The sequence below is a fragment of the Rattus rattus genome, chromosome 13, assembly GCF_011064425.1.
Source record: "Rattus rattus isolate New Zealand chromosome 13, Rrattus_CSIRO_v1, whole genome shotgun sequence".
Taxonomy (NCBI): Eukaryota; Metazoa; Chordata; class Mammalia; order Rodentia; family Muridae; genus Rattus; species Rattus rattus.
The window spans coordinates 12,363,553-12,389,718 of NC_046166.1; the positions used below are offsets into that span (position 1 = coordinate 12,363,553).

The following is a 26,166-nucleotide window of genomic DNA, read 5'->3' on the forward strand; positions in this document are numbered from 1 at the left end:
GACTTCGAGGACATCCTTCTACAATAGTGAGTTCAAGGCCAGCCTAGGTTGAGGCCTGGCAGTGTTGGAATTGAGAGGGAGGAAGAAGAAAGGGAAAAAAGAAAGACGGAGGGATGGAAACCCGCCCTTGGGGGATCCCAGGGGACCACAGAGCATCCTGTTTGCTCTGCTGGTCCTCCACTCAAATACAGTGACTTTAACCAAAGGTTTGCCATGGATTCAGTATAGTCTGCTGTTTACGAAGCCTGAATCTCTGGTGTGAAAGCCACTCCCCAGCGCCCGCAGACACACAGACATACTGTTGCCCCTCATGGATGCAGACTTTGCGACTCCCTTTGACAGCTGGGAAGTAATCCTAGGGGCTCAGCCAGACCAGAGTGGCCTCTCAGGCCCCCGCCACCCCTGCCAGGAGGACCTCAGTAAGGAAGGAGAGGGTGATCTGAGCTTTGTACAGAGGACCAACTGCAGGGATGTGGGGCTCCGGGGTGTCCCCACCCTCTCTCTGGTGGCTGTCTGGGTTCTGGGTCCCCAGGGGAATGCTCTGGAGGAGGTGTGGGAGCTTGTGCTTGATTAGTCTGGATCGTTAGCAGAAATCCCCTTCATCTTTCTCCCAGTCTTCCGCTGGGTGTCTCTTGTGTTTTCTGTGCTCCTTGCGTGGCTTGTGATGCCGGTGTGGATGGTGGTGGTGTCGACGCATCCGATGTGACCGCCTGGCTGCAGGGATGGAAGAGATGAGAAGGATGAAGATGACTGACTGGATGTCACTGGTCTCCTCACAGGAATGGAAAGAGAAAAACACTGGGAAGCGGAGGCAGGGAGGACAAGGCCAGCAAGAGCTGCACAGTGAGACCCTTTTTCAATAACCCCAGGGAAACAAAACACATCAAAACAAAAGCCATCTTGGTGGGGTTGGAGAGATGGCTCAGTGGTTAAGAGCACTGACTGCTTTTCCAGAGGTCCTGAGTTCAATTCCCAGCAACCACATGGTGGTTCACAACCATCTGTAATGGGATCTGATGCCCTCTTCTGGTGTGTCTGAAGACAGTGACAATATATTCATATATAATAAATAAACAAATATTTTTTAAAAACCATCTTGGCAGGGACGACAAATTTGACTTAGTTTACCAAGAGAGCCACATCCCTGAATGCTGTGTGTCTTACTTTGTAACCCAGGCTGGCCTGGGGTCTACGGCCTCTTCCCACCAGCCTCAGAGCGGCTGAGAACAGGGTGCGAGGACTTGGGTGTACTTGTCACTCCAGCACTGGGAGTCTGGTAAACATGGCTTGGTTACACGTCCCAACTTTGAGGTCAGCCAGGGTTATGTGAGATTCTGTCTCTAAACAATTGAGCGTACCAACAGCAGCTCTAAGAAGGCTGGTAATATTTCACTTATCTGTAAGGTTTTATCACCAGGAAGACTTTTTTTTTTTTTTTTTGAAACAGGACCTCATGTAGGCCAGGCTGGCCTCAAATTTACTATGTAGCAGAGGATGACCTTGAACTTTTGATCCTCCTGCCTCCACTTCCTGGGTGCTGGAATGACAGGTGTTGCCACCAGTCCTAGCTTATGCTGGAAATGGACACCCTGGCTCTACCCACTGAGTCACATCCTCAGCCTAGCTTCTTTTCTCCCGTGGGTCTTCCACCTAGGCTGACCTCGAACTTGTAATCTTCCTGCCTCAGCCTCCAGCTTGCTGGGGTTACAGATGCTGCATCATGGTTGGACAGACATTATAATCAAGAGCTATAAACAACTGGGGACAGGGTATCAGGCATGGCGCTTACGCTTGGTGCACACAATCTGAGGCCGGTCCCACTTCCCATTGTTTCGGCATCGGATGGTAGCCACATGGTGCTGGGAGAATCCTTCATCACACTGGTATCGCACAGTGGCATGGACATTGTACTTGACCTTGCGCGCACCAACAAGAGAGGCATTCTCCACTGCTGGAGGGGGCCCACACAGCACTGGGGACAGAGGAGTCTCTGGTTAAGGAAGTCGGTGAAGGTGAGAATAAACCAGTGATACATCTTTTAGGATGAGAATCCTCCACATGTGATCAGGTCCCTCCCTCTGCATGGCTCTCAGCTCACAGAACTACAAATGACTGTGGCTGTCTCTTGCCTTTTACCTAAACCAGCAGCCCCTTAAGGTAGGGACAGAATCTTCGGGACACACCCTACTCCCTAGGGCATAAGGCACAAGAAAAACTGAAGCACAGAAGAAAAGAAAAATGGACAGAATGCCTACAAATTATTCCTTCGGATGCAAAGAGTTCTTAGAAATCAATAACCTCAAGGCACTAATTGGGAAAAGGTCAGGTCACAGGAAAACAACTACAAGTGTCTGGAAGGACAACAGGGAAAGAAGTGTGCAGTACCTGTACCCTTCTTGCAGACGTAGGGGAGGTTGTAGTTACAGGGGACATCATTCCAGCGTCCATTCTCATGCGCCACCATCACCACACAATCCTCCCCACCTGCGAAGAAATTATCCGGCTGCTTCTCTCTCCAGTTCTCATATTGCTTTGGGGAGAGAGAGAGAGAGAGAGAGAGAGAGAGAGAGAGAGAGAGAGAGAGAGTTAGTTGGGATCACTCGCTTGGCTGTCAACACCTCCAAGATGAGAATCAGTGCCCCCTTCTTTTACTACCCCTTCCCGCTCCCCAGGTTCCCATGCACATCAGCATTAGGTAAGTAGTTGAAGAAATGCTCAACGTGGAAGTAAAGGAGGGCTTCCCTGAGGAGGCAACAGGAGGCACTAAAGCAGAGGGGGACCCAGGTGCAGAACGAGCATAGGGAACAACACTTGCAAAGGCCCAGGGGCAGGGAAGGAGTCAGTGCCAGATGGTGGGGATGCTTGTTGGCAGAGTGGGCAGGGCCAGAATTCACCGGAAGCAAGAGGGGATGGATATCTTACAAATTGTGTTGGTCTTGCCTTTAAATGTATTATTTCATTTTTAAAATTTGGGCAGGAGAGACGGCTCAGCAGTTGAGCACTGGCTGCTCTTTCAGAAGACCTAAGTTCAAATCTCAGCACTCACATAGTGGCTCACAACCTTTGGTAACTCCAGTTTCAGAAGGTTCAATGCCCTCTTCTGACCTCAGAGGGCACTGCATGTACATGGTGCACAGACAATCCAACAAAAACACCCCCACACATTAAATAAGTAAATAAATTTCACAAACATATTTATTCACTTGAGCCATGCATGGTGGCACACACTTTAAATTCCATTACTTGGAAGACAGAGGCAGGCAAATCTCTAAGTTTAAAACTAGCCTGGTCGGGGTTGGGGATTTAGCTCAGTGGTAGAGCGCTTGCCTAGGAAGCGCAAGGCCCTGGGTTCGATCCCCAGCTCCGAAAAAAAGAACCAAAAAAAAAAAAAAAAAAAAACTAGCCTGGTCTACAGAGGGGGTTCCAGGACAGCCAGGGCTACACAGAGAGACCCCGACTCAAAATCGATTTCAGAAGAGGGACATACATGCACACGCACACCTTTGGAAGTCAGAGACGCCCTTGGAAGTCTGTTCTTTCCTTGTACCATGTGAGTCCCCGGGGATCAAACTCAGGCTATCAGGCTGGGCAGCCGGCCTGCACCTGCTGTGCCGTCTCATCCGATCCCATGTAAGGAATTTTAAAGCCATGGTTCATGGCGTCACTCCCATTCTTAGTGTTGTATAACCATTACCACTGTATCTATTTCTAGAAAATTTTCATCACGACAAGCCAAAATTCTACACCAATCCAGGAAAAAATAATTCCTTATTCTGCCTGCCCAGCACCCAGCACCCAGCACATGCCGCCTACTTCCCAAGCCCCACCCGTAGCTCCACCCAACCCACGGCACGGCTCCACCCCCACATGGCTACATCTCCCAAGGCCTCCTAATGGCCCCACCCCCGCTCCACAGCGCCTCAGCAGGTTTCCTCTCATGGAGTCTGACCCTGTGCTGACTTTAACCTGTTGCTCAGCTTACTGATGCTTTTTGAGACAGGGTCTTCCTGTGTAACAGTGACTGGTCTACAACTCACTTCGTAACCAAGGCTAAAGCTCAGACTGCTGGTGGTCGTCCTGCCTAGGCTCCCCAGGTACTAAGAAGTCTGGCGCGTACTACAGTAACCACAGTGGTATGTATATCTTTATATTTTACAGTGTTTGGACAGAACCCAGGATTAGCCATGCTAATCCTCACTGGGGGATTCTAGGTAGAGGCTCCACCCCTGAGTTACATCCCCAGCCCCTCACAGAGGGATTCTAGGAGGGTTTCCTCTTCCAAGCCACGCCTCAGAGCTTCTGAGGACTCTTTTAAAATATTTATTTATTTATTTATTTATTTATTTATTTATTTATTTATTTAATGTAAGCACGCTGTCATTGTCTTCAGACACCAGAAGAGGACATCAGATCCCATTACAGAGGGTTGTGAGCCACCATGTGGTTGCTGGGATTTGAACTCAGGACCTCTGGAAGAGCAGTCAGTGCTCTTAACCACGGAGCCATCTCTCCAGTCTGCTTCTGAGGACTTATGATGCCCACCGGTGATTGCTTCACAGGGAGGTAAACTGAGGCCACTGGGCAGGGCCACAGGCTCAGCAGTCTGAGATCAAGGAGCTGCCACTCACCAGTCCCGTGTTGTCTGTCCACTGGAAGTCCCTCTCTACTGTCCTGTCATTCAGGCCAATCCATGAATTCTCGTGTCCAAAACCTGTTGGGAGAGGGGCTGTGACAGTGTGCACCTGCCCCGGGGTGAAGGGGGACAGACTTTCTTCTCCTTCCCAGCCTAAAGGGGGCTGGAGGAGTCTCAGGCTGGCGAGAATCACAAAGGGCGGAGCGGGCAGGGAAAATGAATGAGGTGGATGACCAAGACAGGGATAGGCAGTAAGCATGGGCTTATGAGTCTGAGACCTGAGTGCGAGGTGGCAGAGAAAGGACCAGAAGTTGGGGGTTGAGTGGGAAGGATGTGAAAGGGCAGAGTTAGGGTGACCAAGAGTTAGTTGGATGGGTGGGAAGGAGGAGGATGGCGGACAGACAGCCCCACCTCAGCCACAGTTTGCACAGGTTCAGTGTGTTACAGAGTGCTGTAGTGAATGGGGGCTTGCAGAGCTGAGAGAGGCCCAGAGCCCTGTCCAGCCCTGGCTACAGATGTAAGGGAAGGGGAACCTGGCAGTCAGCAAGGACCAATGCAGCAGGGGCGAGAACAGGCACAGTCCTGGCCGGCTCTCTCCGAAAGGCAGGAGTGGGGGACAGAGGCCACCCTGGGCAGGGCTGGCTGAGGCAGGAGGGCTAGAGCATCAGGGAACCAAAGGCCAGTTCAGACGATGGGCAGTGAGCTGGGTGGACGAACAAGAGGACGTCCACAGGGTCAGGGCCACGTGAGGAAACCCACAATGACTAAAGTACATCACTGCAGAGGCCCAGGGCGCCCCAGCTTCCACCCGGACTCTATTCTATTTGTCAATTCCTAGAGTGTTCAAAATAATATGGAATGATACAATGGAATAAAAATAATGGAGGCATTATCCACTTCGACGTGCTTGATGGTCAGGCTCCTTGGCCCCCGTGAGTGTCACCTCCTGATGACACACCTTACCTGTCAGTCACAGGCTGACGAGGAGCTGGGAAGATAACATGCGTGCAAAGAACACTTAGGGAGCATCCGTGTACTAACACAGGCTTCCCCAGACATGTGTGCCATCAGGGAGGCGGCAGGGAGTTGGTAAGGTGCTGTCTCCAGGACTCCTGGGTGGTGCATTGGTCAAAGGACAAGTCCCGACCCCAGCCCACTACCCTGTCCTTACTGTTAATGAACTTGTGCTCTTCTGGGGAGTGGACACTTGTCAGGTGGCCGGCTCGGCGCCTGCAGTCTCTCTCTGCGTCCTCCCAGGCCCGCCGATGAGCAAAGTAGCGGTAGCAGTGGCCCTGGAATTTGTGCCAGCCACGGTCGCATCCTTCTGTGTCTGGGGGGCGGCAGGAGAGCATGGGGGCGGTGGGAGAGCATGAGGGGGGCTGCTTACCACGGCACCCGTGATACCCGGACAGACGTGTGGCCACAAAACCCATACACATAAAATGAATTCATTGATTAAAAAATCTTAAATGAAATAGACACCTCAGTAGGTAAGGGTGATCGCCACCAAGCCTGAGGAGCTGACTAGACAGGGAGAGAGCTGAGGCCTGAACATCTTTCCCAATCTCCACACACTGCCACGCATACCCATGCTCCCCACCCCCACCCACTATGCGCCCATGCACGAAATACCGAAGCTTTTAAAATGTAAGAACACAAAAATAAATAATAAAATAAAGCTAATTTACACCCCGTGGGACTCAGCCAGACCCAGACAAGACTTAAATGTGTGCCAAGCGGGGACTCACCCTTCTCGCACAGGTTGCCCCCATAGCTGGGGAGACAGAGGCAGATGAAACCATTCACCTCGTCAATGCAGGTACCCCCATTCTCACAAGGGCTGCACAAGCAGTCATCAATGTCTGGGAAGCGGGCAATGGGCAGAGGTCAGAGGTCAGTCTCTACTCAGATCCCAACCCACAGGTAGAAGATGGGTCAAGGTCCTTCTAACCATCCCGTCCCCTGGACGCCCGCCCATAGGGATTGCCCTTCGGCTATGATACTGGTGAACATGAATGACAGCAGGTACCATGGGGGGGTAGAAGAATGGGACTCAGGCACTCGGGGTACCACAGCCCAAAAGTCATTACTTGCAAGGGCCCCACTGGCAGTATTTGTAAACAAACCCAGATGCTTTGTCCCCCAAAACAATTTCCAACCCCCTGTGTGTGTGAGTGTGTAAGTGTGCGTGTATGATTGTGCGTGAGTATATGTGTGAGCATGTGTATGAGTGTGTTATGTGTGAGTGTGTGTATGAGTGTGTATGAGAGTGTGTGTGCATGAGTGTGTGAATGTGTGTGAGTGTATGTGTAAGCATGTGTATGAGAGTGTGTGTGCATGAATGTGTGTGAGAGTATGTATGAATGAATGTGTGCATGAATGTGTATGAGAGTATGTGTGCATGTATATGTGTGCATGTATGTGTGAGTGTGTGTGCCTGTGCGTGTGTACGTGTGTGTGCATGTGTGTGTGCATGTGAGTGTGTGTACATGTGTATGCATGTGTGTGTGCATGTGTGTGTGAGTGTGTATGTGTGTGCACATGGTGCATCTGTTACTTATAACTCATTTGGATTTTTAAAATATTTAAAAAAGACATTTATTTATTTTGTGTGAGTTTGCTTTGTTTTGGAGAAAGGATCTCTTTATCTGTAGCCCTGGCTGTCCTGGAACATGCTATGTAGACCAGGCTGGCCTTAAACTCATAGAGATCCACAAGCCTCTGCTTCCTGAGTACTGGGGTTTGGGGCTGTGCCCCCATGCCTCACCCTCATTTTTATTGTCAGTTATGACTCTGTAACTCCTAGTGAGGTTGTGAAGTCAAGCAACGGATGCACAGTGATCAAGAAATTACACCACAAGGGCTGGAGAAATGGCTCAGAGGTTAAGGTCCAGAGAATCCAGATTCAATTCCTAGCACAGACATAGTTGGCTATGTTTTGCTTGCATATGTGTCCATGGTACCGTTTGTGTGCACTGCCTACAGAGGCCAGAAGAAGGTGTTGGATCTCATGCAACTGGAATTAGCTGGATCCAAATTAGATGTATTTATTTCTATTTTACACCATTTATATTTAATGTAATCTCATCTTTAGCAATGTGAGTGGTACCCACACTGCTGTGTACCTGGATGAGGGTAGTCTCCCACAGACCTTTGCTTGATGGGGAGCATCTGACCCTTTTCTTGTCCCCTCCTAACCCCTAATCCTCATAGTGGGGAGTAGCTGTCCTGAGCTAATCCTCCAGGACAGAGCAGCTCAGCTATCTAGTTTAAACCCAGATAATTTCAGGTGTTTCACCTGGACTCACAAGGGACAGAGCAGCACTCTGGGTTGGGACACTTACCAATTTCACAATTCTCCCCAGCATAGCCCTGATCACAACTACAGCCGTACATGGTGCCATTCGTGCGGCAGGTGCCCCCGTGCAGACAAGGGTTGTTCTCGCAGGGATCCGTGGGGTCTGTGGGGTAGACAGGCAGTGTGAGGATGGACCAGACACTATGTCATCTTTCATAGAATCCAGAACTCGTTCCTTGTCTGCGGAGTCCCCTCTGTTGCCTCCCCAATGAGTGGGTTGGATGCTTTGCTAAAAGACCTTACCACTCTGTCTGTGGGACACCCTGCTCAGGGCAAAGTCCTCTCCCAGGCCATATTAGATTGGTTCACCCAGAGACCGGAAGCCACATTGTAAGAGTTAATTCTCTCTGTCACCATGTGGGTCGCGTGGCTTGAACTCACGCCCGCAGGCTTAGCAGCAAGCTCCTTTACCCACTGAGTCCTCTCACCAGCCCTGCCAGGTTCCTTTTTGTACTTCTTGCTTTTGTCTCCATCTTGCCCAAGAGCAGTGACATTCCATATGGCGGCCACTCCCCTCATTCATGCTTGAATTAATTAAAATGAGGTGATGCATACAGTCCTGCGAGCCCCGTGTCAGCTCGACCACTCAGAGGTTGCTGTAGATTATCTGCTTTCAAGACACCAATCATTACTAACTGAACGGTTGGAGGTGGCTGGCTGTCCTGCAGTGACTGATATCTGTCCCTGGGGCAGTGACACTGGGAGACAGCAGGCTCTGGTCTGTGTGATGTGCTTGCTGAAGCCCCAGCCCTGTGCTAGTGTGTCTGGAACAGAGGATAATAAGCAACACTTGACAGCCACCAGGTGTCCCCGCCACGACACCTGCCCACGGCTGGCGCTGACTCAGCCGACTTGGTGTATTTTTGTCGTTATTAGCATTTGTGCTGTGGGCGTCTCACTACCCTTCCACCACCACAGCCACCTTCTGCCTGCAGGGTCATCCCCTCCCCCCGAGGTATGACTGCAGATCCTTCATTTAACTTTTAGGGACAGAAGCTCCTCTTCCTTCCTTCCCTCATCCTTTCCTCCTCTTTTCATTTCTTCCTTCCTGCTCCCCTCTTTCCTGACTCCCTCCTTTCTACAGTTTCATGTAGTAATCCACGCTGTCCTTGAACTCACTCCTCGGCTGAGACAACTTTGAACTCTGACCCTCTGCCTTTACCTCCCCAGTGCTGGGCTGACAGGCATGCGCCAAGCCCAACTCACAAGCTCTATTTTTTGTTTGTTTTTCTGTTCCATGTCCAGTTCCAGCCACAACTGCATGAATGTATTGGGTGCTCAGATCTCCCCTTCCCTTGGTTTCCCCACGAACAATTGAGAACCAAATGAGAACTTGTCCCATGAGACGTTGTAAAGTTAAGTCAAGCTGGCTGGACATGGGGACACATGTCCATGATCCCCACACTCAGGAGACTGAGGCAGAAGGGTTAGCAAGATCTCTAGGCCAGCCTGGGCTACAGATTGAGAAACCCTGTCTCCGAAAAGGAGGAAAAGCTGCAGAGACAGTTCAAACCTCAGTTCAAGCCCTTGCACCCTCTTCAAAATAGTTGGTTGGCTACAGCCGGGTCTGATGGTCTGATGGTGCGTGGTTTTTAATCCAGGCGCTCTGGAGGCACGGGCAGATGGGTTTCTGTGTGAATTAGAAGCTGGCTTGTTTGAGCTACGTAGCAAGCTCCAGGCCAGCCAGGACTCCATAGTGAGATCCTGTCTCACAGGTGAGGTGGGGGTGAGAACGGAAAGTTCAGCAGTTAAGAACAGTTTAGAGGTTTGATTCCCAGCATCCACTTGGGGGTTATGAGCACTGGTTCATCCATAGCTCTGGCTCTAAGAAATCTCCATGGGCACTAGGCAAACATGCAGTGCACACATCTGCAGGCAAACCCCCTTCAGTATGCGCCTCTGGTCCTAGCTCTGGGGAGATGGAGATCGAAGGTTCCGGAGGCTCACCGACTAGCCAACAGACAGAAGACAAAGAGCTTTGGAGAGCCGGCAGGGTGGGTCAGCAGATGACAATGCCCAGCCTGATGACCCAAGCTTGATTCCTGGAACCCACATGGTGGGAGGAGGAAGCCCTCTCTCAAATGTTATCCCCCAGTCTTCACAAAAGTGTTACAGCAGGTACACATGCATGTGCATGCACACACACACAGTACCTGAAGAGAGGCCCCCATGGACCGTGCATGCATGTGTTCATATGTACACCAACATAAACGCACACACACACCTGCACATAAAGAAATGAATGACTTTATAAAACAAGCCAGGTGTGGTGGTCTGAATGAGAATAGCCCCACCCACAGGTTCATATCTTTGAATGTTCGGTCACCAGGGCTCTGGAACCCTTTGAACAAATGGAAAGATCGTGAGGGTGGCCTTGCTAGGGGAAGTGTGTCCCTGGAGGTAGGCTTGGGGGATTTAAAAAGCCTGTGCCAGGCCCAGCTCTCTTCTGTCTGCATGTGTACCAGGATGTAGCTCTCAATCCTGGGACCATGTGTGCTGCCATGACGATAGCTAAACCTTTGAAACTGTAAGGCAGTCCAGTCACATGCGTTATGAGTTGCCTTGGTCACGGTGTCTCTTCACAGAAATAGAACAATGACTAAGACACTGGGTATGATGGCAAACACCTGTTATTTCACCATTCCGAAGGCTGAGGCAGGAGGATTGCCACCACCATAAGGCCAACCTGGGTTCCACAATGGCCACTGGTCACTGAGCCGGCTCTTGCCTACTGCCCTGTCCTTGGCTCCAGTTCCTGCCATCTCCAGACTGGGTCAGTCCAGCTGTGGTTCCTGTCGTCTATCCTAGATACTGCTTGAACCATATCCTGCTCTTACTTCCCCGCCTGGGATACAACCAGATCCAGCTGGCTTCTCAAGACATGAAAATCATTCAAGGCCAACCCTCTGTATCACGCTGCCCTTTCAAAGTGATCTGGACATTTGAACACAGAACTTTCCAAATCCAATCCTCTGACACCTCTTGGGGCCCATGCTTTAACCAGTGACCACACGCTTTCAATGTTAAAAGTCCCAATGTTAGCTGGGCAAAGTGGTGTATGCCACAGGCGGATCTCTGTGAGTTCAAGGCCAGCGTGGTCTACAAAGTGAGTTTCAGGACAGCCTGGGCAACACAGAGAACCCTATCTGAACAATAATAGCACAACACAACACAGAAAGGTTCGATGAAACCTGCCTCCTGACCTCTGACCTCAGGCATCATCCTTTGTTAGAAAATTCCAGTCCCACCAGAGAATTTCCTCTGCTCAGGGAACCCCCAGCCTCCAGTCCCCAGGTCCTGGCCACACTAGGACAGATGGAGAATCCAGAACTTACCTTCCTGCCCACTGGCCACCTCTTCCCAGAAGCCCTCCAAGCCTGGACTCTCAGCCACAACCTTCAGGTCTGATTCATCCAAGCCCAAGGACACAGGTATCAGAGTGCTGGGGATGTCCCACAGCCCTGTGGGTTCTCCTGAGGAAACCGAGGCCACTTCGTCCATGCTGGAGGCCAGAGATGACCAGGGATGAGAAGGCAGACTGCTGAGAGTTCCCAGTGACTCCTGGGCCACCATCTGGCCTTCAGAGCTTGTAGGGGTCAGTGTGGGTGTGCCCTGGGCCCCAGCCGCAGTCACAACCACATGGGTGCTAGAAATGGAACTTTTGGGTTCAGACCCTGAAGTGGCATCAACAGTGCTGGGGACCACATCCATGGTGGCCTCCATTGGGTCTTTGGTGGCACCTCCTTCCAAAGCCACTGTAGGTTCCACACTCATGGTTACTCCATGGGCTTCCATGGGTGTGGACTGGGAGCCAGTGTCCAGTCTGTGGTCAGGCAGTGGTAGCCAGGTGGCCAGCACCTTGTCCACAGTGGCCTGTCCGTCTGATGTGGGACTCCCTGGTAAGTCCAAGACCCCAGACTCAGTCCCTAGGATGCCAGCATCAGAAGGGACAGGATTCACTGTCACATTACTGGAGTCCAAAGAAGCCCATGGGCCAGAGATGGGGTGCTTTGTAGCCTGCATGGAGCTGATCCCCTCGATTTCTATGGAGTCTGCCTCAGGGGATCCGTGGCTGGCTTCAACTGGGGCAGCCATGGTGGTCTGAAATGGGGTCTCGGGGTCTTCTGGTCCAAAGCTGACAGGTCTGACAGCCTGTTCTTCTGGGACCGAGGAGGGGAGTGGAGAAGCTGGGGAGAGTGGGATTGGGGACACATTCGGGACGAGTGTAGAGTGTGGCAGAAGCCACAGTTTGGGGGCTCGAAGCATGGCTACAATGGGGAAGTCTGGAGAGCCATCACCAGGGGATGCCTCTAGGGAGACAGCACTTAGGGCCTCCGAGGGAATGGAGGGTGGAACAGCGGGTTCTGAGGGCAACCAGGGTGGGTGGTGGATGGCTGACTTCACACCGGGGGCCTCATCTGCCCCTGGCTTCAGGCCAGGAGTACTGTCAGTGCTTGGGACAGTACTGGGTGAAATCAGCGACGGGGACCACTTCCGGGACTCTGGGAGACTCCTGCTGCCAAGAGAGCCTGTGACATCAAAATGAGCTACAGTTAGTTAGCAGGCCTGGTGGCACACACCTGTGTCAGCCCCTGGGAGGCTGAGAGAGGAGGATGACCATTTAAGGCCACTCTGCACTACACAGAGACACAGGCTCCAAAAACATGGCTGAATGAGACTCTTAAACACACAGGAGGAGCCAGGAAAATCTGGAGTCAGCCTTAGATACAAAGAATTTAGAGGCCAGCCTGGGCTACATAAGGAGTTGTCTTTTTTTTTTTTTTTTCTGGAGCTGAGGACCGAACCCAGGGCCTTGCTCTTGCTAGACAAGCACTCTACCACTGAGCTAAATCCCCAACCCCAGAAGTTGTCTTAATACCCTCCTCCAGCAAATAATAGAAGCCAAGTATGTCAGCACACACCTGTTAATTTAGCACTTAGGAGACCGAAGCAGGAGGATTGCTATGAGTGCCAGGCCAGCCTCAGGTAGAATGAGACTCTGTCTCAAAACATAAAACTTGGGCTGGAGACGTGACTCAGTGGTTAAGAGCACTGACTGCTCTTCCAGAGGTCCTGAGTTCAATTCCCAGCAACCACATGGTGGCTCACAACCATCTGTAATAGGGATCTGATGCCCTCTTCTGATGTGTGTGTGATGACAATGACAGTGTACTTATAGATAATAAATAAATAAATCTTTTAAAAAATCATAAAACTCAGGGGCTGGGATGATGGGTCAGAGGGTAAAGTGTTTGCTGTAAAAACAAGAAGATCTGAGTTGGATCTCCAGCACCCACATAAGAGCTGGGCACAGGGCTTTAATTCCAGTGAAAAGGGAAATGGATACAGGAGGCTTCCCAGTGTAGCCGGAGTGAGTGCCAGTTTTAGTGAGAGACCCTGTCTCAAAATCCAAGATGAAGGGTCATAAAGGAAGAGACACTTGAAGTCCACCTCTGGTCTCTGAGAGCTTGTGTGCGTGCACACATGAATATTCAACCCCACACATGCACACACACAGTAAAACTCAGCCACATGTGTACACACACACACACACACACACACTAAAATAGGGACTTGGAGGCAGGACTATGGGCGAGCTCAGGGAGCTGCTAGAATGGTATGTGGCTGTGCTCACCCTTCCTTTCTCCTCAGGTCACTCACCTGCCCCTGGCACATCCACTTCATTGGTCAGAATGGCCCAAGGACTGTGGCTCTGGTCACTTTCCAAGGCCTCTGTGGTTGCAGAAGGCCCCATGTGGTCAGCAGTAACTTCCAGGGTGGGAGGCTGGGCACTGGCCTCTGCTGCCTCCAGAAGCTGGTCTTCTGAGCCCTGTTGCTGGAAGTGTCGACCATTCAACCCTTTAAAGCGGCCCCTCCTCATTGTGGGGGTGGGGGCTACCTGTGTGCCTGAGGGTGTTGTCTCTTCCATGTCTACTCCCAGGCTGCTGGGGCTGGGGACACCCGTGGAGCTTGTGACATCTGTAAGCAGCCACTTTTCCCGAGAGGGCCATGAAGCCAGTGTGGGACCCCCTGGGGTAGAGCCGAGGGTCTCCTGAGATGCTTGTGTCCTTGTCAAATCTAGGGGTTCATCTTCTCCACTGGATACTGAGAGGTTCCTGGAAGTCAGGTGTTATCACCTCCTGCTCCCCCAATCTGGGCTTTAGTTCTGGGGCTGGCGGCCCTCTGCTGACATAATCTCCCCTCATCTCCAGATGAGGGGATCTCGAGTCTCCACGTTGTGGTGTATGGTGATGAGCTATAGAAAAAGCAGAAGAGGGGTTGGGGATTTAGCTCAGTGGTAGAGCGCTTGCCTAGCAAGCACAAGGCCCTTGGGTTGGTCCCCAGCTCCAAAAAAAAAAAAAAAAAAAAAAAGAAAAAAAAAAAGAAAAAAAAAAAAAAAGAAAAAGCAGAAGAGGTGTGGGCCCAAGCATGATGGGAAATTCCTACACGAGATTGTCTATGTACGTCCTAGCCTGCTGCATCTGGGCATCTGTCTTTCTGGGTGGTCTCTGACCAGAATGTGCAGGTCAAGATCAGGTCAGCTAGTCATGTGAGCATCAGAGGCAGCTGGGTTCACTGGTGGAACTCTGAGATGGAAAAGTGAGGAGTTCCTGCTACATCTCCACTAGGCTGGGCCTGTGGTGTGGGGACAGGTAGGCAGATAAGACCCACCCAGGGCGGAGCCCATAGAGGAAGAGGCAGAGCTCCACCCATTAGTGCTCTGTCTTCTGTCTGTCTGTTACCCAAGCTCACCTGGAATTCAACATGTAGCCCAGGCTTGCTTCAAACCCTCAGAGATTCTCCCACCTCAGCCTTTCAAATGCTGGGTACAAGAGTGACCTTAATACTTCTGATTCTTTTGCCTCCTTCTCCCAGACGCTCAGCCCCACACCTGGCTTTATTTGGTGATTGATATGGGATTCAGGCCTTTGTCTTGCTAGGTATGTGATCTACCAAGTGAACTGCAGCCATAGCTGGAGAACAAATAGAAAGTTTCTGGGCATGCAGCATTTGGGAGGCAGAGGCAGGTGCATCCCCATGAGTTCCAGGGCAGCCAGGGCTGCATAGTGAGATCCTGTCTCAAGCAAAACATAAATAAATAAATGCTGGTAGGAATGTGGCCTTCGCTTGCCTGCGTTTAGAAGCATGACCACAGTAGACACACCCACAGAACATGCTCATCATCAACGGTCCTCATAGGGGTTATGGGATTAAAGCATGAGATGTGGTCTCCAACAAGGATCCTGTCGAGGGACATGATTTGGAGAGGACTTACTCGCAGGGCATGTGGTCTTCAGAAACTCCTGATTCAAGGGAACACAATAGTGGGATGTGGTTTGTGCTGCCCAATGCAGATTATGGGGTGTGGTCTGGAAGGAGAAACTCCAATGGAGGCGTGGCTTTCAGGATGCACCTTCAGGGGCCTTGTGACATGAAGCACAGTCCTAACTAAGCTTTCCTGATGGGGCTGCGATCGCAAGGGAACACACCCACAGGTACAACCGGTAGTTGCAGAGGTTGGACCGTCTGTGGTCAGGCAGGGACCACTCTGAGGGGCATGGCTTAATCAGACACCCTCAACTGTTAGCCTGTTTGGATGACATACACCCAGGAAGAGTGGCCCAAGACGATGGCTCTAGGGCATGACCAGCAGGGGCACGTCCTAACGCACCTCGGAAGCAGTAGGCGTCGAAGCGGGCTCCTGGCGCAGGAAAGCCGGTGCGGTTGGCGAAGCGGTACACTGTGCGCACACCTGGAGCGGAGCCCCCGCAACGCCGCCGCGGAGTCTGGATCGGGTAGCGCACGCTGCCGTCTGCCAGCCAGCCCGGGTCGCACTGGTCCAGGCCCTCGTGCCAGGCCAGGTGCAACTGTCCCACGGAGGCCAGCGCTGCACCCTGACGCTGACACAGTGCCCGCGCCCCCGCCAGGGTCAGTCGGCGGGCGGGGCCCACGTAAAAGACTTCACCTGGGAGAGGGAGAGAGCAGTCAGAAGGGTGGGGGGAGGAGGGACGCGTGGACCTTTGGATAGGGAGCTCGGGAGATGGGTGGCCCAAGTCGTGGCTCCAACTTTGGAGAGATTCGAGGGGATTTAACAGGACTGGGGGCTGGAAGAACACCTGACACTCAGGGAGAGGTGACCAGGTCCCACGTGCAGCTTTGGAGGACACTGAGCATTCGGAGAGATTCGTGTGGACTTAAGGAAATACGGGGCGTGGGATAGCACTCAAGGATAGGTGGCGACAGGCTCCCAGCCGCGCCTTGCCTTACCCCCTAGCTCGCGGGCAAAGCAGTAGACATCGTAGAGTTCCTGCGGGTCGCGTCTCCCGTAGCTCCGGACACCTGGCAGGCTGCTGCGATCACCATAGCAACCGGGGCGCGACTGAGTGATCGGGTACCTGACCGTGCGAGGGGAGTGGCTATCGCCCTGTGTTCCTGGAGCCTCTTTGTCCAGGAGCGAACCCCAGTCCCATGCCTCCCGCTCACCCCCTCACCGGACCGTGCGGTCTGAGAGCCAGCCCGCATCGCAGTTGTCAAAGCCATCTTCGAACGCAGCCTGCAGGTGCCTTGGAGCCGCAATGGTAGCGGAGCTCAGGTGACAAGCCTCCTGGGCCTCAGCGAAGGTCAACGCATAGCGGTCCCGGGCGGCCCGATAATGGAACACGACGCCTGTGGGGTAACAGCCACGAGGCCCGAGAGGGAAATCTTAGGGAAAGGACCTCCCTTGGGCACATTTTCTAAAGTCAGAGTCTCTTACTGTTAATCCTAGCACTCGGGAGGCAGCGGCAGGTGGATCTCTGAGTTCGAGGCCAGCCTGGTCTACAGAGTGAGTTTCTGGCCAGCCAGGGCTACAACAGAACGAAGATGTTTCAAAACAAAACCAACAATGAAACACACACAGAGAGAAAGAAAGAAAAAAAATTGCCTCATGTAGCCTAGGCTGGCCTCCAACTTCAACTCTCCTCAGCCCTGATTTACTGCATTTTAAATTTTGTGTACCTGTGTGCATGTACATGTGTGCATGAGTAGTGAAGAATGACTTGGAACTCATTCCGTCCGCCTTCTCATCCCTTAACTCATTTCTGCTTTTGGTTGGTTGGTTGGTCTTTCCAGAAGGCTTTCTCTAGCTGTCCTAGAACTTGCTCTGTAGACCTGAGGACTCTGACACATAGAGATCCGCCTCCCTCTGGGATTAAAGGTATGTGCCACCACTGCTAGGCTTCAGTTCTGTTTTGGGGACAGGGTCTTAATATGTAGCCCAGGCTAGGCCTTGACTCACATAGCTCCATCTGCTGCTGCTTACTGAGTTCACCCCCACAGCCCCTCCCCCGCCCCCTCAGCTTGGTTTTTTTTTTTTTTCCTCCTGCTGGGAAAACAGAAACTACAGTGGAATTTAGCAGATAATCTGGGTAGAAATGCTCTTGACAGGATTTCTCTGTTTATTCCTGGCTGTCACGGAACTCTCTGTAGACCAGACTGACCTTGAACTCACAGAGATCCTTCTGCCTCTGCCCCCCAAGTGCTGGGATTAAAGGCTTGCACCATTACCACCTGGCTGTCTACTTCCTTGATTGTAAATGAGTACCAGAATGTCTGCTGCTGTCCAGTGCACAGAGTTCTCTACAATGGAATTATGCGGTTGTGAGCTGCCATGAGGGGACTGAACTCAAGCCCTCTGAAAAGCAGCAAGTGCTCTTAACCCCTGAGCCATCTCTCTCTAGCCCTGAGCCACTGCAGTTTTCATTTTGTGCACCCGTGTGCTGTGCATGTGTGTTCGAGTGTACGTGTGCCTGTGTATGTGTCTGTATGCATGTGTTTGTGTATGAGTCTATATGTGTGTGATACATGATGAGGGAAGAGTTAGCAGAGTCCCTGGAACCACCCGACATGTGTTCTGGGAACCAAACTCATATCTGGAGGAGAAATAAGGACTTCTAACCACCAAAACCTTAGCGGCCTGGCATCACTGTGTTTCAAGACAGGGTCTCATAGTCCAGGCTGGCCTTGATATTTGATGACTCTCCTTCGTCAGACTCTAAAATGTAGAGGGTGGGTGCACTACTACATGGACATATTCGTATTCTGATGGAAAGCTAATAATTTTGTCTTAGGTAAATCAAGGGTAAAGGGTCTTAAAAGGGGTTACAGTCCAGCTTAGGTGAAGGTCCTGCAGCGCTGCTGGTCCCTCTCCCCTATAAAGAAGACTAAGAAAGGGCTGAGCCTGGGTCCAGAATATCAGAAAACCTGGAGGGGCCCTATACCGAGCGACTTCTAAAGTGAACCCCATTGGCCTCAGGCTTACTCCATCCCGTCCTGATTTAGCCCCTCCCCTTCCATCTCGGTCCCTCCTTTCCCATTCTAAGTCTTTCCTGTCCATCCTCAGCCTCTCTCCTTCCATCCCAATATCTTCTCTTCAGTCCTACAACGCCCACATAATCACCAGGCTCTCCCCTTTCATAGTTTGGCTGCTCCCTTTTTCTCCTAGCCTCTCCTCTACCCTTTTATTCCCTTCCCCATTCTGTGTTAGCCACTCCCCTACCATTGTAGCCCCTCCCCCTCTGTCTTAGCCACTCCCCTACTATTGTAGCCCTTCCCCTTCTGTCTCCCCCCCCCCTTCGGAGCTGGGGACCGAACCCAGGGCCTTGCGCTTGCTAGGCAAGCGCTCTACCACTGAGCTAAATCCCCAACCCCTTCCCTTCTGTCTTAATATTTCCCCTACTACCTTAGCCCTACCCCTTTTTCTTCGCCTCTCCTCTTTCATCCTTGACCCCTTCTCTCCTCCACACTTGCCCCTCCCCTCCCATCCACCCTCAGTTCTTCTTCCTTTAACTCTGGCCTCTCCTCCTTTATCCTTGGTTCCTCTCCTTCAGTCCTAGGCACTTTTTCTTATCCTCAGATCCTCTTTTTCCAGCTTTCTTCCTTCCTTTGAATTTTCCCCTGATTCTTAGGCCCCTCCTCTCAGTCTTAACCCTTCCTCCTTCGTTCTAGGTCCCTCCCCTTTCACATCTGACCACGCCCATTACCTGCCCCAACTCACCCGTCACTTCCAGGGTTACCAGGTCCTGCTCATCCTCGATACCCTTCACCACTTGGCAGCGATACAGCCCAGAGTCACTGGCTCGCAGTGGCCCCAACAGAAGTGTAGCATTGGCTCTGTGCCGGGGATAGGCAGGCAATGACACCCGCCCCTGCCAGCCCTTGGCCACACGCACCACGTTGTCTTTGGCCACCAAGATTGGCAAATCCTGTCGCTGGCCTGATGCAGTCTGAACTTTCGTCCACTTGATCCGAGGAATGTCTCCCAGGGGGCTTTGCCGTGGTTGAAGGGTAAAGAAGCAGGGCAGGGCCACTAACTCTGCCAAAGCAGCCTGGATGGGTCCTGACCCCGACTTCAGCATGTGAAGCCCCTTTTCCGTGGTGGTGGTGTCCCGTGTGTCTGGGGTGGAGAGAGAGGACCTGAGTCAAAGGTGGGGGGTGGGAGAGCAGCCTGAAGACACTACATTTCTTGCTTTAGTGAGTGTTTTATTCTTTTTCTCTCCCTAATACTTTGGTTCCCTTTTTGAGATAGTGTCTTACTATGTGGTCCTGTCTATCCTGGAGCTCATATAAACCAGGCCAGCCTCCGACTTACAGAGATCCTCCTGCCTCTGCCTCCCCAGTGCTGGGATGCTTGGCGTGGGCTACTACACTCAGCTTTATTAACACCTCTTTACAGAGAGACCAAGGTCAGAGAGGCAAGACTGCCCACGCAATGTCACTGTGCAAAAGGGACTCCTGGAACCAAGTCATTCATGGTTCTGCCTCACATGATTGCTGGGATTTGAACTCAGGACCTCTGGAAGAGCAGTCAGTGTCTGTAACCACTGAACCATCTCTCCAGTCCATGTCTTGTCTTCTTTTAGGACACTGGGGAAACTGAAGCTCAGAGAAATAAATATTCTTGCCCATAGCCAACAAAGAAACAAAGTAAGGGATTCATAAAATCTGACTCCTGACCACCCTTAGGGAGACTCCAGGAAAGATACAAAGATCTTCCTTCCCTTGGCCCACCCATGGCAGACATCAGCAATCAACCCCCGTGTTATCGTCTCTGTCCCCCACCTTTCTTTTTCAGATCAGTTCAGCATAAGACAGTGAGAGGCGGGAACCTCCAGCCTCTGCTGGTTACAACTAAAAATAACCTCTCAGGTATCTTGTTCTCTCTCCACTGTTCAAAGGCTGGCCTCAGCTATTCTTGTTGTATATTGTAGGAGCAGTAGAAAAACGTTCTAGAATAAAAAGCCTCATCCCATCCCGCTGACCCATGGCTATGGCTGTAGACTGAAAAGACTCCCCACTCCCTGTAAATCCCACTCACCCTGATCCCCAGACACTAGGAGAAGCAGCCACAGCACCAGGAGGCCCGAGGCCCAGACAGATTCGGCCCCCATACTGGAGCTAGGAGCAAAGGAGAGGGAGGGAAGGTGAGTCATGGCACCCACACGCCCAAACATTCAACATGGAGGAACCACACAGCCCTAAGAAGAATTAGAACCAGCATGTTGCTGAAGGCTGCTGAGTAAGGGAAGCAGGGGCCAAGCAGGATTCATACCCAGAGCATCTCACTTCAGAATCAAGCAGAGAGGCCAGGGTGTGGCTTGTGGTGGCACACCTGCTGAGCTCACAAGAGGCCCTGGGTTCTGGCCCCGGGTACCTCCCAGGCTTCCATAGCCTTGGATTCTGTTCCTAGCCCTTGCCACGCTCCCATGGGTCCTCCAGCTCTAGCCTCAGACCCCAGAGCCCACTGAGCACCTGGGAGGGCCAGACTGCAGTCCTGCACAGCCCTCCATGCTAAGGTTGGCGGCTCACACTTATGGTCCCACGTCTCAGCCCTGGAGGAGTGGAGGCAGCTTCAGTCCAACCTGATGAGCACAGCAAGTTCTGTGCTGTGCCTCTTCCTTGCTTTGTGACTTTAGGCAAGCAGCTTAGCTTCTCTCTGCCTCTCTTTCCTCATGGGTCAGATGAGGACAACAGCTGACTGGAAGGGATGAATGAGTCAACTTACACACAATGCTTTGAGCAACTTGGCTTGAAGGAGAACATTTTAGCCGTGGCTAATATTGCCATTAAACCCTGCACTGCCAAGGCTGAAGTTCTGTCTTTCAAGTCAGCTTCTGCCATCAGATTGGGAGCGCCCAAGGGAAGCAGTGGGTCCTCATCCTTTTGGGGAGGCCCAGGCTCTCCCCCAAGCTCAATCCTCCCAACTAACGGCATACAGTCCACAGATGTGGCTTCCTCTGCTCTGGGGCTATCCCCTCCATAAGGGCCATGCCCCACTTGGCATAAAGTAGGCAGGTTATTGAGCACTTACTATGAGCAAGGTCTACTTCGGGTGCCTGAAATTCATTTATTCCAAGGATTCTTCAACAAAACTTTGCCCCTCTCTCAACTCAGGCCTCTCGCAGGGGCTCAAAGAGGTCAGGGGAGAGAGAGTCTGAGGACTTCCTGCAAACCTGCCCTTTAGCCTTTCAAAGTAGAGCAAGCCCTGTGGGCGGGGTCTCTAGAGGTCTTGATGCCCTCAGCTCCCTTCAGCCCTCCCTGTTTCTACCGACGCAAAAGAGCACGCAGGTCGAGGACCTGTCCTTGGTGCTGAACTCTGAGGCGTACCGCGGGGGCTCTCTGCCCAACCTGCTTCTGAATCCAGAAAGGGCTCGCTGTTTGCTTTGGGTTGCAGAGCAGAGCACAGGCTACCAACTTGTAAATGTCCACAGACTCTAACGCCAATCCAGGCCGTCCCGATTTCTTCATCTAGGAACCCTAAGCCAGTGTGGGGTACCCTAGTGCCTACGACCACCCCATCTTAGGAGGGATAAAAGCCAGAAAATGTGTTCTTTCATTCTTTCTTTCTTTCTTTCTTTCTTCCCAACCCTCTCCACATAATTGAGTTCAGCTGGCTGTGGTGGCCAAAGTCTGTCATCTTATCTTAGCACTTGGAGGTGGAGGTAGGAGGATCAAGGGTTTGAAGCTACCTTGAACTTCATTTTAAGCTTGAAGTCAGTCTGTACTACATGAGACTGAAAGGAAAAGGAAAGGAAAAAGAAAAGGAAAAAGGAAAAAAATCTCTAGCTGGTTGTGATGGTGCACTCTTTTAATCCAAGCACCGGGGAAGCAGAGACAGGTGGTCCTCTGAGTTGCAGACCAACCTGTTTACAGAATTTCTATAGGACAGCAGGAGCTACTCACAGAGAAATGCTGTCTCAGAAACACCCCTCCCCAAAGGGGGAAAAAAAAAGAATCCATGTCACACTCTATTTACCCACCATGCAACTCTTCCCCAGAGGCCTTGTTGCCCCATGCCTCAGTTTCCCCACCTGTAAAATGAGCCTCATTTAGCACAAACCCTCTGAAGTCATCCGGAAGGAATGTGCTAAGACTTGTGATATATCACCTTTAAAAACAGCTTTTTGTACACAAAGCCTTGGGAACACCCTAAAAATACCCAAAGGTAGCCCAACACAGTGACAGACACTGTTAGTTTCCTGGTTCTCCCTCCCCAAACACCCCCCCTCATCCTTCTCCTCACATCCTCACACCACACACCCTTTTCTTAAAATGCTTCCTCCCCTGGGCCACCAGAGGCGAGTGGCAGCTTTTAGGCTGAGGTTTGGGCCCACCCCCTCATGAATGATGCATTAGCCTCATGTATATGCAAGCAGGGGCCTGCAGGGGAGAGGGGAGGCACATTCACAGGCTCCCGTGTGTTTGTACCCCTGTTCCATTCCCACCCCCACCCTGTCTCTCGTCTATCCACTGAGATGGAGTTGGACACTTGTCATCTAGTGTCACTGCATGTGTGACAATGTGCCTATGTCGGCACCCTGTGATGTGGGCACATCAGCCCCAGAAGGATTTCTGGTCCCAGGGGGAAAAGCCACATACATTCATGCACACGCACTTGCACACACTGAGGGTTCCCGGCCCAAGACTCACCCTGGATTTGTGTGCACAGGCGTGAGCATAGAACACTGGAGAAGAAAGGGAGTCAAGGGAGGGTCTCCACCCCAGCCATGCCCCTCCCACTGTGACTCCTCAGCCTTGCACCCCCATGCTCTGAGTCCCCTTCTCCTATTCACAAGACACACCCCAGGAGAGAGACACACACACACACAGACTTCCAGGGACATTAACAAAGAGAACCATGCCGATGTCGCCTGGCTAGGTTGTACGACGGCCTCTACACAAAGGCGCCCATGGTCTGGAGCCCTCTGCTGAAGCCCCTAACGAATCAACCACCAGGTCTGGCTCCTCCCACAGGCTGCCACACCAGCCCTGGGATGTACGGAAAAGGATGCATGTGGCCTTGGTGACCGATGAAGGGCCACTGGTAATGTGGCCCCCAGCATAGTTTTGTAACAAAAGACACTGTTGTCAGTTATGTCAGTCACAGAAGACCCCAAATGTGCTTCTCCTCGTGGCTCATTGACACACAAAGACCCTCGCTTCCTGGGGAGAAAACCTCCCCTGTCACCCTGTAGGGATGTCCAGGGGCCACCGAGACTGCCAGAGTCTGGGATGTCACAATGTATGAATTCATACCTTCCTAACTGGTCCCCACATGCCTGGCTTGAGCCATCACCCACCCTGGACTGCCTCAGCCTGGCCTCGTCCCAAACACACTTAGAATGAACAAAGCCACACTGTGGTGTACGCACGGGGGTCACTCCTATACCCAAGTGCTGGGTCCCCTCCCTTCTAGCACCTGGTCACCCAAAGAGAGTTTTTAAAATGCCTCATACAGGCAGACTTGGGGTAAAGCACGGGGGTGGAGGGCTGAGGTGATGTGGAGATTGCGGCATATGGGGGAATCCTGTCCCCTCACAGGGTCCATCCAGGTTCTGGACATCCATCTTGGGGCACACTAGAACCCACATCCAGCATTAGCCAGAACAGCAAACATGCTTACTGGGTAAAGAGACTGCACCCCAACTCATCTATTAGAAAAACAGGGCACCCCTTAGGATGCCTGTATGAGCCTCCTCCTTAGCTCAGGATGCAGTAAGAGGACAGAGACCTGTCTGGCTTCCCTTCCCAGGGAGGAGACTCAGCTACACACACTCTTAAATCGGGGACCCCCTCCTCACCATAGCCTTCCACTCATGTGTAAATTGGAGGTCTCCATTTCAAATTCCTGGCGTGTCACAGCTAAAATACTGGGGTACCCAGTCTAAAGATTCCCTGGGTCATGAACAGGATGCCCTTGTCTTTTCTCCAAACTCGGGGTGCCCCTCCCCTAGCCCTAGCTCCCAGATCCTCCTGCTCGATCCAGAGAACTAGATGCAGCCAGGGATCCTCCCTACCAGGGATAGGGTTGTCTTTTCATTCAAGACTCCCTTCCATTCCCAACACCCCTAAGGCCGCCCCTCATGCTCTCGGGACCCCCAAACTTGGTTCCCCTCCCCCATCATTCCCTGTCCATCCCCATTGAGGAGGGGGGCTTCCCCTTCATTCTGGTCAGTCCTCCCCAAGTCCAATTTCCTTTTGCCCCCCTCTCTGCCGGGCCCCCACACCTGGCTCCTTAGCGCGGACACATCCCCACGGTTCCGGGCACAAAGGACGCGACGCCTGGCTCCGGTGTTTCTTCAGCCCTAGAGTCCAGGCGCTCGCAAGCCAGGCGCAGCCTGCTCACTTATAAAGGACCACAGGGATGCTCTGCGCATGCGCAGCTCCTGGCCTCCATCTGCGTTGGGAGGGGGGCTGCCCTGCCTGAGATTCCTTTCACGTTTGTCCGGACACAGTCCAGGGGCTGGCTACACCTAACTCCGCCCCCACTCTCTTTGCGCTCTTAGGAACCCCATTAAATGGCTCCAGTATGCCTCGTGAGGCTGCCTGCTCCAATTTACAGGTGGGGAAACTGAGCCTCATGGATGTAAAAGTGTTTGCCAAGGTCACGCAGAAGGAAGGGCAGAGTAGGGTTCAAGTCTGACTCTCCAAGGTTCCAAAGACAGTTTAACCATTCCTAGAACAGAAATGGCTCGGAGGAGCCACTGGGTCACACAGCTGCCGAGTCACCAGAGAGCCTGTGAGACAACGGTATAGTCTTTGCTCAGCAGTAAATACGATTGCTGCCAAGCTCCAGGCCCCGAGTTCAATCCCTGTGACCTACAAGGTAGAAGAAGAGAAGTGACTCCTGGGATTTGTCCTCTGACCCCCACAACCCCACATCAAATAAATAACTGTGATAAACAACGTTAAATCATCAGGGATCGAGCCTGATGTGTTAACTGCTCCAGCAGCTCAGTCTTGTTCATGTCACTCACTCATTCATTCATTCATTCATTCATTCACTCATCCACCTTGCCCTATCATTGTTTAATGGTGCACACCAGGGTCACGTGTTCACAACGCTCCTGCTTTGGGCAGGAGTGTATGCGTTCTTTAAAAGCCAAGATCTTAGGGGCTGGGATGTGGTAGGTAGGGGTGCTTGCTTGGCATGCCAGAAACCTTGCATTTGATCCCCAGCACCTCATAAACCAGGCATGTAGTGCAGGCCCAGCGCTCAGGAGGGTGAAGCAGAGGATCAGGAGTTTAAGGTTCATCCCCAGGTACATACTATATTGGAGACCAGCCTGGGCTACATGCGACCCTCGAAAGCAGTCCTGTGGGGAGGAGACCTCAAGAGATGGCTCAGTGGATGAAGTGCTTGCCTCTCTAACATGAGGACCTGAGTCCCCCAACACCCACAGAATTGGTGTATAGTGACATTCCTATAACTTCAGTGGGGACAGAGACAGGTGAAGGAAGCACTGTGTCTTTTTAAAAAGCTTTTTATTGGTTCTTTGGGAATTTCACACTATGCACCCCAATCCCACCCATCTCCCTGTCTCCCCATATTTGCTCCCTCCTTCCTTCCCCCAACAGAGAAAACATCTCGTAATGGAAGCCACAGTTTGCCACAGTGTGTCCCATAGCACACCTTTTGTCCACACTTCTTTGCTTGCTAATGTTCACTGCAGTGACTCATTGCTCTGGTTTGAAGCCTCTGGCTGCTGCTTCCTCTTCTTCTTCTTCTTGTTCTTGTTCTTCTTGTTCTTGTTCTTTTTGTTCTTCTTCCTCCTCCTCTTCCTCTTCCTCCTCCTCCTCCTCCTCCTCTTCCTCCTCCTCCTCTTCTTCTTCTTCTTCTTCTTCTTCTTCTTCTTCT

The 26,166-nt window shown here is 52.0% G+C and overlaps 1 protein-coding gene across 1 annotated transcript; it reads right to left on the reverse strand.

Moving 5' to 3' along the window:
- Positions 1 to 294: 294 nt before the first annotated feature.
- On the reverse strand, positions 295 to 24,654 carry Ncan (neurocan). The gene is given in 16 exon segments (XM_032918625.1): positions 295 to 714; positions 1,790 to 1,972; positions 2,386 to 2,530; positions 4,629 to 4,711; positions 5,805 to 5,963; positions 6,382 to 6,495; positions 7,978 to 8,094; positions 11,327 to 12,520; positions 13,653 to 14,097; positions 14,099 to 14,247; positions 15,664 to 15,957; positions 16,260 to 16,387; positions 16,484 to 16,658; positions 19,027 to 19,425; positions 20,347 to 20,426; positions 24,536 to 24,654. Coding segments are annotated over 15 exon segments (3,789 nt in total). The 5' UTR covers positions 20,420 to 20,426; positions 24,536 to 24,654; the 3' UTR covers positions 295 to 583.
- Positions 24,655 to 26,166: the final 1,512 nt, after the last annotated feature.